At 40.2% G+C, this 15863-nt stretch overlaps 1 protein-coding gene across 5 annotated transcripts in view; it reads left to right on the forward strand.

Annotated features, from left to right (window-relative positions):
• Nucleotides 1-15863, forward strand: part of SLC25A13 (solute carrier family 25 member 13) — a 143358-nt gene that overhangs the window by 49100 nt on the left and 78395 nt on the right. For all 5 annotated transcript variants that reach the window (XM_025209014.1, XM_025209018.1, XM_025209016.1 and 2 more), the window contains one exon: nt 1077-1192. In XM_025209014.1, coding sequence (XP_025064799.1) covers nt 1077-1192 — 116 coding nt within the window. The remainder of the gene's footprint in view (nt 1-1076; nt 1193-15863) is intronic.

Below are 15863 nucleotides of genomic sequence, written 5' to 3' on the forward strand. Positions count from 1 at the left end.
ACTAAATTTTATCCAGCCTCATGTACTTACAAGCCCTGCAGTGAGCAATGTATGTGCTCCTTCTGGTTGTTTTCCACACTCTGGGTTTTTAGGGAAGAGAGCATTCCAAGCAACCACTAGACACAACAGACTGAATTTGCAGGCAGCTCTAGGTTGTGCCTTCTAGACATTCAAGAAGAAAGAGAAAGAGGACAGAAGGTCAGTACACTATCTACTCTGCTCTAAAGACACTGACTCTCTATTTTGACCATCTAGTATAACCCAGAGAGGTTTTGAACCTGTCTGGTTCTTGTCAATGCCTGATGATTTCATATACCAAACTATGAAGTAAGTAGAGAAAAAATGCTTTCAGTGCCTTGTAGATTAGGAGCCCAACTATAATTGAGTTAGATAAACAGCTCTTGGTTTGGAGGAGTATCCTGGCTACTGATAGAAGAATTGTGGCTTTATGCCCAGTGCATAAGGACTGTGATGTGTAACTAGAAAGTTACTAATTTGCAGACAGTGCATCTTGGTTGGTTCCATTTGAAAATGAAGGACAGCAGTTAGGACTTAAGGGCAAGCTTTCCCCAAATGCTTAAGGGTCTGTCTGCAGCTCCAAGTTAGTTTGGATCCCAGAAGCTGTGTAGTTATGGTGGCATGGAGAAACAGGGTGAATTAAGCCACAGCAGCTCCATGTTGTTATAAATGGACTGTTTCCAAAACCTAGTTTGGGTACTGCTGTAGTTAATCTTCACTCGTTAGGGTAGATGTGCTTTAAGTACCTTGGTCCCACAGAAAGTTGATGAAACTTTTAATATTCAATATGGGACTTTCAAAAAAAAATTTTTTTTTGTTTTTCTTTTACAGTAAGGCATGAATTGTTCTGGAGAAAAAATGCCCATTTCACCAATTTCCATCCAGTGGTAACAGGATACTAGCACCCTTTTTACTGATACATTTTCGAATATACTGTAAACAAGAACTTATTGTGCCACCTTTGGTTGAGGGCTTGTTTGTATGCTGGTTTGCATAGGTTGCATTAAACTTGTATTTGCATGACTACTTTCATGCTTCTTGTCTTGTCTTATCTGTAGGTTGATATCCTTTCAAGAATTTGTCGCATTTGAATCAGTTTTGTGTGCTCCAGATGCATTGTTCATGGTGGCCTTTCAGCTCTTTGACAAAACTGGCAAAGGAGAAGTTACTTTTGGTAAGCCATACTTTTATTTGTGAGTTTTGTGATGTTCAGTATTCAAGTAAGAATGTCAATTAAAATATCAGATTTCTACCAGCAAATGTTTTTCTTCAAGCTTTACAAAAAACATCTACAGAGACTATAATTGAAAGATATTAGAGGCAAAGAATCTCTCTTGGGTTTTTTTCTGTTTACTTTGGTTTATTTGTCTTTGCCTTTATGTATAATCATTTTTTATGCTTTCTTCTGGGTTATTTGCTTTCCCTTTTTACTTGTGTGAGGTTTCCCAAGTAGCAGGGTGGAGAGGAGTTAGGAAAGGTTTGTAAAACTGCAAAATTGCCGAACGATGTGGGAAAACATAGGACCTGCAATAAGTTTAAATGACTTTTTGTTGTTGAAGTTGGCTTTTTTTCAAGTTGGTTTCCTTTTCAGCTTTAAAACTTTACTTAATAACATTTTTCTGTATCAAAGCCATTATTTTCCCTTACTAAAAACCTGTGCTACTCTTTGGGAGCTGGAGGGTTTATACTAACAGCTCCATAAGAAACACAAGAGACCACTTTAAACCATGGTCATTGGTATTGTTTGTGGGAGTTGGGTTTTTGGGTTTTTTTGAAACCACAGAGACAGCTTCTGACATATGTAGACTAATTGCCACCTGCCCTACTCACAAGTTTCCATTCTGTCTGGAAGAACAATACTCAAATTAGCAGTTGAGAATAATTTCTGAAAGTGGGCTGCAGTTCAAAGAGCCTTTCCCCCCTTTAAGTTCTATAAGTATCAACAATATATAAAAATAACTATTTCCAGTTTGATATGTATGCACTCAGTGTATCTCTCCTCTTAGTGAGTGAACACTTCAAGATAAAAGGACAGTCAGATGAAAGTCACCACTTCTTTGTTTCTTCTGGATGGAATATACAAGGACACCCTTAATCCAAGCACTCTTTGTCTCATTTTAATGTATACAGATTTTTTTTGTGTGTTAAATGGGAAGGTTGCTATAGTAGTTAGTAGCATTTTTCCCCCAAAGATGCATTGGAAACTAGTTGATGTAGAAATGACTAGGCCTCAGTAATGTTTAGGTCAATTTAGCATACTTAGCCTATTTAATTTATTGGCATTTTGGTTGTGTGTAAAACATTAACAATCTATTACTTGTTTTAATAGTGTTAAAGTGCTTTGAGACTAAGCTGGTAATACAAAAACTGAGAGATATCAGAAAATAAAAGTGTTATTGTCTTTCGCTGTGGCACAGTCAGCTCTAGCAGCACCAAGGGCAGAAGACCGCTACCTTGGCCAGACCCAGAGCTCTGGCTGAAGTGGCGTGGCTTCCTGTGGTGGCAGTCGGTGCTCTGGTGGAGACCCAGGCACCTGTAGTGGTAGCATGGTCAGAAGTCTTGCCAGCACAGCCAGAGTTTGCTGAGCCAGGTTTTTTACCCTGGCTCTGGCCATGGTGGCAGGGCTTCTGTCCATGGTGTTGCCCAGTGCTGCTCTCCCCAGGGCGCTGTCTGCTGCAGCTGGATGCCCCACCACCATGACTGGAGCCAGAGCAAAAGTCCATGGGCTAGATGACCTGGATCGATGGGCTGGATCCAATTTATAGGCTCTGTTTGACACCTCTGCCTTAGACCAATGGTGGTTGGTGGAATGTCAGTGATTCCACCAGGAATTGCCTGTTGCTGTGCTGTGCTTGCTTTGGAGCCTTCATTTGTGATCTAGAAACACCTTAAGGTTTTCACCTGTGTTCTTATGTCAAATAAGTTAAAATGTTAATTTAAACTCTTGGTGTTCTTACTGGTTTGTTAACAAGTCAAAAGAAGCAATGATGAGAACAAAACCCCAAATTTTTGGTTTTTATATTCCGAGGAGAATTTTTTCTTTAAAATGGTACTCGCCTACTATATTTTTGGATGGCATGTTCAAGCATCTCAAACTCTAAAAGAAAGTTATTGAGAAGTGGCAAAGTGACTCCAGGTAAGAAAGGAGCCTGCATGAGAGTAGGTCAGTGTCAAACTCATGTTGAAGAATTGTCCACTTGAAATTTCTTCTCTACTGAAGTCTCATTTTGGCATAGAGTTTCTTATTGTAACTATCCTGAGATACTTCATAAAGGGGACTCTGGAGAGGTTGGTAAGCTCTAGATATTTTTGTCTTTCTCCTTTTTCTTCTTTCAAATGTCAATATTTCAACTTCTACACAACACTTCTTTGACCCTTTTTCAAAGTAAGGTGGTGTGATATTTGCATGCACTGCAAGGAAGAGATCTTTTAGTTAAGAAAAAAATAGGGTTTCTAATTCCATCTCAATTATATTCATTATTCAGTGTGAAAGAGGTTGGTATTAATTATTATCAGTTGATTCATTTTTTCACCATCAAAATTGAGAGAAGATCGATCAAGTCTTTAAGTCAACTTTGGAAAATTTAGGCAGGGTGTTTTCTGTACTGTTTCTTTTCCATTGTTGAGTATTATAGAGTAGAAGAAAAGGAAAGGAATTAATCTCTGCTGATAAATGAAATATCTCAATTATTAAGTCATAAATTTGTAGCTGGCTGAGTGTTGCACAGACAGACTATTCTAGTTTAAATTAAATGTAATGTAGGCTTTTCCAATAGTTAATTTTGTATCTTTTCCGAACTAAATTATACTAAGCATGTTGTCCAGTTCTGGCACTCCCAGAGATAGTCTTCTTGATACTGAAATTGCAGGCAAATATTTATAATTATTGTTTCAGGGGCTTAGATAGTTTACTTAGTTTACTTACCGGGCTGTAGGTATGTGGGTGCTGTTCTAGGTGCCATTGAAGTGCAGAGCATTATAAAGCATAATTTAATTCCTCGCTTTAAAATAAAAACATGTTTTAGCTACCATGCATTACTTTTTTGAATAATTTTTAATTTTAGCCATATGCTTTAAAGTTGTAGATTTTTTCCCCCTTAAAGTTAGGTTTTTTCGGCTGACTGTTTAAATAAGTCTCTGTGGAGCTGGCCAAGAAAATTGGGTTTAGAGCCAAAGAATGGCTACTGGTAAGCAGTGTGATAGCATAAGGATTATTTTTTTATTATTTGTAGAGTTTACATTGATAGAATGGGAAACCTCAGCACACTTTGGCTCATGGCTAGTTAGGACTTCACCTGGCTATTGCATCTTTCTGTAGATTTATCTGCTGTTGATGTGTCAAAGCTTTGACAGTTTGTAAGGAGTTAAAACTCTCAGCGGGAAGGTGGAAGGAAGTTAGCTGGCTTTTAAATTTGAAGCAAAGAGCAAACCATTGCTTCTTACTGTTGAGTGTTGACAAGCACATAAAAGCTGATAATGTAAGTCCAGGGGTTTAAGAGACTTAGCAGTGTTGCCTTTTTGTCATGTTACTGTATTTTTAATGCCTCATTAAAGAGGCAGAGCTCTTTGAAATTCTTTGCTACGTGGCTTTCTTATTTCTTTTTCTTTCTTTTTTAAATAGAAGCTTAAATGTTAAATATTAGGAAATCAAGACTATTTAATAACTGCCATCTTTAATTCTGAATCAGTGAAAGAGGGAAGTAACAGTTTTGAGCCTTGTGTGCTATAGTAATGATACTTGGAACTTTGTATTGCTATTCAAACCTTCTTTGCAACCCCTCAGAATGGCAGGTAACTTATCCACATTTTAGGCATGGGAAATCAGATGCAATATGTTATGTGATTTGCTCAAGTTTGCATAAGCAGTCAGTAGCAAAGCTGGATTGACATTTTAGACAATGCTGTTTTCCTAATTACTTAGTTTTAATAGCTAAACTAAGAGTTAGTGCCTCTTCTGTAAAGAACAGGGAAGTGAAGGTTTGGTGTAAAGAGTCCTGAGTTTGGAAAAACACTTTCGGTGAACCAAGAATTTTCACTGCCACTGGCTCTTAAGCCATGTTACAGAACATATTTTTTTATTCATCCTTTAATTTAGGAGGTGACAGATGTTAGAATAAAACAGGGTATGAAGTGATATTTGCTGCAGTCTGAAGATCCTAGTCTCCTTTCATGTGAGGAAGGATTTGAAGCCTTTTTTTTTAATGTATGGATCAAGTGCCAGTCATGTTTGTTATGGGTATGTTTAATTCCATTTTATAAGTCAAAGCTGAGCATAGTAAGCGATCTAATTCTTTTTATTAAAGAATATCTCAGTGAAGTAAAATTATTTTGTTTATACCAAACTGTAGCATATCAGAGAAAAATATTACCAATTTTAGGTGAAATCCTGGTCCCACAGAAAATTAACTGGAGTTTTAGTGTTGACTTCAGTGGGTCCAGGATTTCATCTCATGTTTGATCTTCCTTATCTAAATTTGCTAGATTTAAGAACTTACTCTTTTGTGTGCAAAAGTAATATTTGACTGCTTTAATTTTACGTGGTGAAATTTTGGAGAGGTTATGCTATATTCGTTATTATAACCAAGAACAGGCCTCTGTTTTAGGGAAGAGCTGTGAACACCAGTTCTGCTTGAGAGTTAGAATGGAGAGGTGAAAGGCATATTTTGCAGAAAAATGTAATTAGTGCTTATGCTATCAAGAATTAATGATTTTTATAATGCATTCTTCTCTCTATTTACAGATTTATTATTAAGCTATTACTAAGCTATTGTGGTAGGGTCATCACTTAGGGTGGCCATTGGTCCTGTTTTATACTGCACCATCCTGTTTTTAAACCCTTTGTCCCCTGTCCGTTTTTAAATGAGGAACGGACTGCAAAAAGTCCTGTTTTCAGTTCATTGGTGGAAATGTATGTCAGTCATTTGTCCTTGCTATTCTACTGACTGTGGCTAGAGGTAGGGTGGTGCATAGCCAGGAGGAGCAGGTTTCTGAGCCAGCCAAGGAGGGAGAGAAGTGTCCTTTTTTCAGTGGCCCTGCCCCTCACTGCTGATTGGCCAAGGGGCCCAGTGGTCCCCCCCTTCACTGCTGTTGGCCAAGGGAGCTGGTGGTCCCTCCATTTCCCCCCCCCCCCCCCCCCCCCCACGTCCTGTGTTCTGGGGATGGGTTAGTGGCCTCTCTGTCTACTTCTCAGTCTTGTACAGCACCTAGTACAAGGATGCTTGAATCCAGATTGGGTAAATAAAAAAATTAAGCGAATGTAAATAAATAGTAAAAATAAGTGACTGACTTTTCTTCTTTTTTTCCTGGGCTTGTTTTTCTATTGGAAGGCAAGGTAAATGTATACCTTGTAGACTAACTGAAGTGTATTTATGACATACAATACAAGCTTTCTTGAGCTGAAGCTCACTTTTATCAAATGCTGTGAAAGGATATGCAGAAAACAAAGTGTAAGAAGGAGAAAGAAATTGGATAAGATAAGAAAAGATAAGATGGGGGAGAAGAGGGAAGGAAGTAGTGCTGGGAGAGATGAGCAAACAAGCAGTAAATGAGTGGAGTCACAAAAATTTAACCCAGGTAATGGGATAAGAATCCATGACCCCTATTTAAACCATGCTTAACACAATCCAGTCTGGATGATTTCTGGTTCCACCGTTGCCTGCTCAAATCATTTTTAAAAGTTTGTTGTCTTTGAACATCCACTTTCAGGTCAGCGATAAAGTATCCAGGGAGGTTGAAGTGTTCTGGGCTTGCTTGTTTTTCTATGCCAAGTAGCACCAACCTACCTACAGTTTGGTGCATTTTTTTTTCCTCTCATTGCCTAGAGACAAGTGTCAGACTCAAGGTTTGGCAAATGTTTTGTTCTACATACTGGATGATGATGGTAAACACAAAGGCACCTTGTTTCTTAGCTGATCTACTAATCTACTCCTGTATTCTTTGCTGTCAGGCTGTTTTGGTAATGTGTTCATTATTGCCCTTGTTGACTGCATGGCAGAAGAGGCTAAACTGGAATTAATTTTTTTGTGTGCTTCAGCAACAGAATTTTTTGTATAAATTCTTGTTCATATGGCCTTGATGAGCCAAATGGAGACAGAAAGTTTTCTCAGGTATTGTCAAGGGCATCCAAAATGTGTATAGCTGAGGGGGAACCAGTTGGTTTTGAATCCTATGAAGAATTTGCAAAGGTGATACTTGTAAAAAGTTACTTTGGAGGGGGGGAGGTGAGAGGAGGATGGGGCATGAAACTAACTATTATGAGACCTGGAAATCCTAGTCAGATGTCTGCACCCAGCACAGTGGGTCTCTGAGATGTAACAAGTAAGACATTGCATTGCCCCAGGGATCTCAGTTTACATGAGAAACAGGAAGGTAAAACTGACAAGCGGGATAGAGGAAGGTGGGAGGATGAACAAATCATTTACATGCAAGCCTGTACCTATGATAGGTTGTGTGTGTCTTTCCCCCTCCTCATAATTTTATTAAGGTAGATTTTTTTCTTTTAAATCTGTTCCGGTTAGACTGGGTGAGCATGGTGTTAGTCACGTCTTGTCCTGCGAACAGTTAAACTTCCATAAAATAAAAAAATGGTGTCCTGCAACTGGTTTTCAGCTAGCTCTCAGTTTTGTTTCCTAAAATTTGCCACTGAATGATATTTGGCATAATGGCATTGGTGTATGAAATCTCCTTTGTATGTACAACAGGTGCTATACAGCCATTGCTTTTTCCATACCATAAGACTGATATGGTTCAACCCTGACTGAAAACTGCCACCTTTTTAATTGACCCCTGGCTCATGCAGTGCAATACTGCTCTGCTGCAACTGCCAACAAAGATACTGTGTGGCAGCTGCTTTCATGATATATAGACAACACCCTTCTGCCTGGAATTGGTTTGGGCCCACTGATTCATTTTATGTCGACTGCCACGCAGTCATCAAAACAATGACTTTGGCTTTCTACCACTATGATCCAAACGTTAACGTATTATCTAGCGGTGAAAGTTGTTCATCTTCTGATTTACTTACAGCTTTGTTATAATTTTTTTTTTTAAATGATCAGTTTGTAAACATTGGAAAATCAGTTTCCACTCATGAGCAGCAAGTGTTTGGGAAGTGAATGCAGATGCACACACCAGCATCAGATTGGCATGCTTGTGTTGTGGGGTATCTTGTCAAAGATCAGAAGAACTGCTCAGAAGCTGTTCCAGTTCAGTGGGTCAAAAATCTACTTTTTACGAAAGGCTAAATGTGGATTTGCACGATTGACTATAATGGCTCCAATTTTGAAAGATAGAGGTAACACAGAGCACTTGCAGTTGGTGGGATAATTTGAGAATACTACATGCTCAAATGGCTAAAATACTGTGCTTTCTGCTGCTACTTCATCCCACTTTAAAAAAAAAAAAAGAAAAAAGAAAAAATAGGTGTGAAGAAGATGGGGGGATAAAGACAATTTGAGAGTAAATCACAACCATATAAGGTCACTCTTTGGTTAACTACAAGCTGAAGGCCATCTTTTTTTTTATAAGACTGGGTATGCTATTGAAAAAACACGTGTGTACTATATAACAATTTTGTGAGAAGGAGAGTTTCCTAGCTAAATATTTACATTGTAGCAAAAGCAGTATAAATTTTAACTTCCATTTATTTATTTTGTTCCATTCTCTGTACTGGATGGCAAATGGGAAGCTAAAAGCTGTAACACACTCTAACATTAGGTGAAAGGTTTTGCTATTATGCGTTTTAATGTGCAATTCCAGATAGCAAAACATACGAACATACTGTGTCTATTTTCTTTTTTTTTTTAATTGGAAAATCTGCTGTTACCTAGCAGTTAATGACTTATTTTTTCCAACAGTTGGTATGTAGGACCTGATTTGATAAGCTGGTAACAGAAAACAAAAGTGAGAACATATTGGAAGTGTTCAAAGTGAAAATTACAGTTTAGGTAGGTTTTGGGGGTAGATAGTTAGACATTTTAATTGAACTAAAATAGTTTTATACTAATATGGTATTGTTGTGGGAGTACATTTTGTGGTGCATTTGAAATTCAAGTATTTAAGTGGGAAAAAATGTATGTTAATGCTTGGCATGAAAGTGATTTTTGTACCATCCATCTAAGCAAAATAGCTGTTAAAAAATAGAGCTCTTAAATCCAGGTTGGAGAACAAAATATAAATTGTGCTCCTTATGGCTCAGGAAAACGACTAAAGTTTGAACTTTATCACTTCTTAAGTGGTGTTTTCTTGCAACTAGTTTCTAGGGAAATGATAATATGAATTCTAAAGCAAGTTAGTGTACCTGGTGTTTGTGACAACCATCACCAAATTGACTTGATCAAGGGAAACTGTTGACTCCATCAGGACTCTAAAAGTCATGCTTTTGAGGGGTCTTCCCTTTTATTATATGACTGTAACCTAATAGAAAAATTCTAGCAAGCAAAGTGCTACAGCTCAGAATCTCCCTTTATTTATTAATATACAATTTTATTTATTGTTTTGGGGGAGTATATAAAAAGAAAGATGGAACCAATAAAATAAAAAAAATACCAATTTACAGCAATACAAACTCTACCCCCACCCTTTAAAAACCCAAATTCAAAAGCAGTCCATCATGCTTGCCCCCTCAAACCTCCCTGGCTCTAACAAGGAGAATGTTCCCTCCCACCATGCAACCCAACTTGGCTTTCCAACGAACATTCGATACCTCCATAAAGACGTGCAACAAAGTCCACCCTCTCCATATTCCCACCTCTCCTTTACTGTCTCTCCCAAGCCTACACTTTCATCTTGCAGGTGGGATGGGGTTATGGTTGTTTCTAAGACCTACATATTCTTCCTTCCTTCCTTGCCAAGGGAACACATTATTCAGATTAAAAAAATAACAACTAACAATAATCTCTTTCCCCCTTTTCACATCTCTATTTCATCCATAGGGTAATGCCAAAGGGGAACCCTTATGTAGTAGCTGCCCCAAGGCAGCTTGCCATTCTTCTGGGGCTAGGGACAGAAGTTACACACAAATTGGTTTATGATCAGAAACTGGTTTAAACCTGTAATAGAACATAATTTCAGTGCACATAAACCAATTTCAAAATGGCCAAAACTGGTTTAAGATAAACTAGGTTGAATGTAGTATCAGACTTAACTGATTTGGCTCAAACCGGTTTATGGAACTTATGTCCCAGACCTTTTCTTGGTTTAAGTTAAATCAGAGTCCCCCAGCATCCCAGGTGCTCTCCTCCCTAGCCAGAGCTCTGGCTGGCTGAGAAGATGGATACTGCAGGTACAGCAGCATCTGCCTGGCTTCTCCCTCCCCCACACCCTGCTCGTTGCTCAAGCAATGATCCCTCCCTCCCTCCCCTGTCCCACAGCATGGACCCTAGCCAGCGTCTGCTCGCAGTCATGCAACCCCCATGCTAGCTAATGTGTTTGTCTCCAATTTCACTGGAACAAAGGCAGACAGAATAGTGTCCGCTTAGGGCTTTTTGGAATTAATCAACAGGTTAGCTGGTAATGTCCCTCTGTTTTTCCTTACAAATACCTTGGAAAAAGTTGGTTTTTGTTTTCTTGATGGGCTGATACACTTTGTGTTCTGATAAGCTAGCTGCTGGCTTGCTTCAAAGGCCACAGTCTGACAGTGTTCAAGAGGAGACAGAGAGAGATGTGAGAAATTACCTGGTTTGCAATGCCTGGGACCTCTTAGTGCCGTCAGTTTGCTGCAGACAGTATGAAGAAGCAGGGAGAAAGAGATTGAAAAGCTCATTATCATCAACAAATGCATGCAGTCCACACAAGCAGACCTTCCGCCCCTCAGCCCCCACCCCGCCTTTTGCCTCATAGTGCTAGCGGGGACCCAGGGTCTGGCAACACTCCTGCCCCTTGAGCAGCTAGTGCGAGGGGGAGTGCGGGAGGCCTGGTGGGGGCTGCTTCCTTTCCACCTTCAGGCACACCCCGGCTGGGCACTGTGCAGGCCAGGGTTGGGGTTTAAACCCATCCCTAATCATAGCGTTCTGCCAGGGCCTGGCCATGCCCTCCTCCTCCCCCCCCCCCCCCCCCCCAGACGTTCCCCCCCCCAGCTCAGCACTTGGAAAGGAAGGGAGGGCTCACTCTAGTGCCCCCTGGCTTCTAGCCCGAGCCACTGCAGGCATGTGCCTGCATTTTCTGAATCAAAAATGAATTTCTATCCACTTGCAAATCAGTTCAGTCTCTGTAGGTTAGACTAACCTGCAGATATTGAATCAATTTAGGCTTGGGCTTTTTGAATGTCTGTCCCTAGCCCTAAAGCCCCAGCCCAACTAGGCCCATCCCCCTTGCAGCTCAGGTGGCTATTTGGTGTGCCTGGTGCTCAGTATCTCAGCCTTCCCACCCCAACTCTAGGCTTAGCCCTCAGAGCTTAGGGGAGAAGGGGGCAGAGATGTCACCATCCTCTAATAAGCATAGATAAGACTTCTCTGTAAATGTGAACACTGTTCACAATTATACATCATTCCTGACTTAAAGAGCATCTTGGGCAAGATTCCCTATAACTATTTCAGTTCAATCATTGCATTTGGAAATTCTCTCTCACTTTGGAATTAACTGCCTTAATTTGATCATGCTTAAGCAACTTTAAATAAGACACCAAAATAAGTCCCGCACACAGACCTGTACAACAATAAAAAGGGAAGAATTTAATTTAGTGTGGTAAAAGCCTCATAATTGCAGGCACACACTGAAACCAATATATAGGTTTTAACAGATAAAGGTTGTCCACACAATGCTTTCAGTTTGACTACATATGCTTAAACACCAACCAATGTGTGGTGTTTTATTTATTGACCACACCCAAGAATGCAAATTGTGGCTCAAATCCTACTATTCATCTGTTTTGCAAATTAAAACCCTCCCTCCTTAATGCTGTTTTGCAATCCAGTTGTCTTCAAATGCTGCCTTCAGTTGCCACGCTACAAGGTGCCATTTGCATAATTTTATCACAGGGCAAAACTTGAAAATAACAGACCTTGACCAGGTAGTTGATTTGGGCCAGTAAAGTCCCTTATTTGCCATGTTGTGTAAAAGTGAAAGAACCTAGTTTTGTTTCTGAATCCCAAGTTGTGGTCCATCTTGCACACTGGTGTGAGGGAAATAAGAGGATGAAAGGCAGCATGTGTTACCAGTGCATTGTAGCACTTCTAGTCTTTGGGGATAGTAAACTGAGCTGCCAATATGTCCTTGCATTGTGCAGGAGAGTGGAGTGGACAGTAGGGCTGTGCGAAATTTCAGCAGCAGCAGTTTCGTTTCGGAGGTGTTTCAGGCTGTTTCAGAGCCTGAAACACCAAATCCAAATCAAAACTGAGGCTCTGAAACTGCTCTGAAACAAATCGGAAAGCTCTGAAATGTTTCGGAAATGCTTGGGAGAATTTCGGAGCTGGGCTTCCAGGGAAACAAAAACTAAGAAGCGGGGGGAAGACTGCTCTGATATTGACATCTAGCTCCTGGTTCGATTCCCCAGCTGTCTGATCACTTCCCCCAGCTCTCTGATCATTTCCCCAGCTCTTCCTGGGGGGCACGGGTCCCTGGATCGATCTGCGGGGTTTCAGCAGGCTGCCACTGCAGGCTGGGGCCAGCAGCAGCCGCTTGGTGCAGCCCGCACCTAGCACCGGGAAGGCCGCAGTGCTAGCCCCAGCGTGTAGCAGCAGCCTGCTGAAACCCAGCACGCAGATCAGGGGGGCCTGTGCCTCCTGGGAAGAGCTGGGGGAATGAACAGAGAGCAGGGGAATCAAACCGTGGGGCTGGGGAATTGAACCAGGCGCTGGGCAATCCCTGTCGCGCAGCCTGACTCTGCATGGAGCAGAGATCTGTGCCAGGGTCTCATCCCCGCCACTGCCCGCCCCATGTAGCCCCAGATCTCAGCTCCCTGCAGAGCCAAGTCGCATGGCAGGGACCAGCAATGCCCTGCCATGCGACCTGGCTCTACAGGGAGCTGAGATCCACACTGGGGTCTCTTCCCTCCTGCTGCTTGCTCTGCACAGCCCCACATTGCTGGGGCAGCGCAGGGCAGGCAGCGGTGGTGAGGAGATCCCAGCGCAGATCTCTGCTCCCTGCAGAGCTGAGTCATGCGGCAGGGACCAGCAGGCTTGCACACCACTCTGCGCTGCTTCCCTGCCCCGTAACCTGGCATGACAGGGATCAGATCCACTTGGGAGTCTCCTTGCCTGCACAGAGGGCAACAGCCCTCCCCAGACAAGCCACCCACAGCCCTGTCCTGCTCCCCTCTGGGGCCCTGTAGCCCCCGGCTCCAAGCCCTGCCCCACTGGGTAGGGCTGTGTGAATCTTCCCTTGCCGCCCATTTGAACAGATTCAGAGGAGATTAGGCCAAAAGGAAACAGGACAGTGATCTGAAACACCTAAATGAATCACTGTCCTCTGATACGGCCAAGTCCGAGACTGAATCGAAACACACCCGTTTCACAGAGCCCTAGTGGACAGAGCCTTGCATCTGCTGCCCCAAGTGACTCAGCTTTGCCAATGCATTAAGTAGCTTCCAGCGTAAACATATTGCAACATGTACTTTGTTAGAACAGAAGAATGATCAAGAGAGTGATTACAACTCGGAGGACAAACCATGCATTGTCTTTTTAGTTTAGGTGGAACGTAAATTGACAATCCAGCTTTGTGTTGCAGGGCTGGCCATAAGAACAGAATTATTTTCTATCTTAGCTGAGCCAACTGATACAGCTATAGAAGTCTGAAAAGTCTGAAAATGGAAACCTACAATGCCATTTTTTTACCTGTGTTAAATATTCAATAAGCCTGAAAAATACTGTACTTTCCTAGAATGCACTTATTGATGCTGGATAGTTAGAGGAAAAGATCTGAACTCCTAGTAGCTGATCAATTTTAACTTTACACTGAACAGTATAAAAGCAATAAACAGTATGAAAATACTCTGAGAAATAGAATGGCTGTTTAAAATTAAGTTTTCAGCATGGCCACGAGCTGAAACACAATTTCCAAAGGATATACTTATTGCTGCTGATGTTTTGCACTTGGGTGTGCGTTCTCGCATGCAGTTCACTGTATACGTCTTCAACACTTGTACAGTGAACTTGCTTTAGGAATCTACTAGAGTAGTTTGAAAATGGTCTATGTTCTGAGGCTCTTTGAAAAGGCTCTGATTGACTTAAGTGGGCTTTGCATGGGACTTAATTGGCTATGAGCTAGATTATAGGTCCTGCACTTACGTTGGTGAACAGTCTCGTTTGCTGAGTAGTTCTGTTTGCATCAGTGAAGCAACTCTTTTTTTATGAGCAACTGCAGCAGTGAGATACAGTCCTCCAGAATTTTTCCCAGTTGACTTCAAAGAATGCATGCATTAATGTCACTATTAATTTAGGCAGATGTTTTTCCAAACATGCAGAAAACTGGTATTATAGATAACTAAGCATAACTTTGTCATTTCCTTTACTACTTTAAATACTGCCTACGTAGAATAGAGGGCTTCCTTTGTTTTAAACATCTGACTTGTGAGATATTCCACTCTATTTGCATACCTTTCTCTTGAATAAGATTAAGCTGTACCTAGAATTAGTGTTACTTTTTCTCTTTCGGCCTTTATTATAATTCCTTTTTTTTTTTTTTTAAAGGTGCTTGTCAAAAAGTTTTGCTGCTTCTGTGTATGGAACTATGTTGGTTTATTTCACTACATCATTTAACATGCAAATTCTCTAATTTGTGTTGTACTCTCTGTTTACGTCAAAGGTATGGTTATTTTCTGTTATGTTGTTACAGTCTCAGCAATTTCAAGATTTCTATTAATGATATAACTTACCATAATACATTCCTAAATGACTACTGTGCAGTGTTTTAGAAGTGTAACAATTTAGATGTGCAATAAGAAATCTTCAATATTATTGGCTGGTCCTGAGTCTCATTATGGCTATGCATTGAAATAGAATCAACTATATTGGATTTTAACAATGGGGACACTTCATGGAACAATAGTTTATTGATTTAAATGCTGTACAAATGGAAAAGAAAAATTTTAATTTGGTACAAGTGAAGAAATAATTGATAAGGGAAGAATTTCAGATTTAAGATGGCAGACATTTATGAATTATAGGCTTGGGAGATTTTTAGTAAAAGGTCTGTCCAGCTACTTAATGGCATGTGCAAATAATTTGTTCACTAACTATTTCTAAGGGCTGGAAGATTTTCAAAGAAATAAGCTAAGGTTTTCTGATTCTTTTAAATTTAATTTAGAACATCCAAGTTATTTTAATTCATATTAACACATTCCTTCAAATCTTAGAAAAAAAGTTAAGCTACAAAATATATTGTTCTTAAATAGGGGCACTAGTGCTTTTTTAGGTTATAAGCAAACAGCTGTATGGTGATTCCAATATATGCTATCTTTACATTTTGCTGTTCTATCTAATGTATATGTAAACAAGTGTAGACATCAATATATTGCATTTACATATACTGTATTTAGGGTTTGGCATTATCAAAGCATAGTTTCATTGACAAAAGGTTAGCCTTGTTTTTTTTTCCCTCAAGCACACTTCAGTTTAGAAGAAAAATCAATTTTCTAAGGCCTTTTCCTATAGTGATCAGGAACGAGATATATTTGAGAATATGAGGGGTGCAAAAAACAGACTATAATACTTCAGGTTGTTATTTTAGATGTTACTTGGCCAACTTGAATTTTAACCTGTAAATATCTAAGTTAACAAATGTTTTTTATTTCATTTATAACATGGTTTGTTAAAATTAAAAGGTGTGGGGGGGTGTGTGTGTGTGTGTGTGTATGTATGTATGTATGTATGTGTATATATAAACACTTGTACTTGTACTTGTAACTTACT

Source organism: Alligator sinensis, unplaced genomic scaffold (assembly GCF_000455745.1).
Source record: "Alligator sinensis unplaced genomic scaffold, ASM45574v1 scaffold196_3, whole genome shotgun sequence".
Classification (NCBI taxonomy): domain Eukaryota; kingdom Metazoa; phylum Chordata; order Crocodylia; family Alligatoridae; genus Alligator; species Alligator sinensis.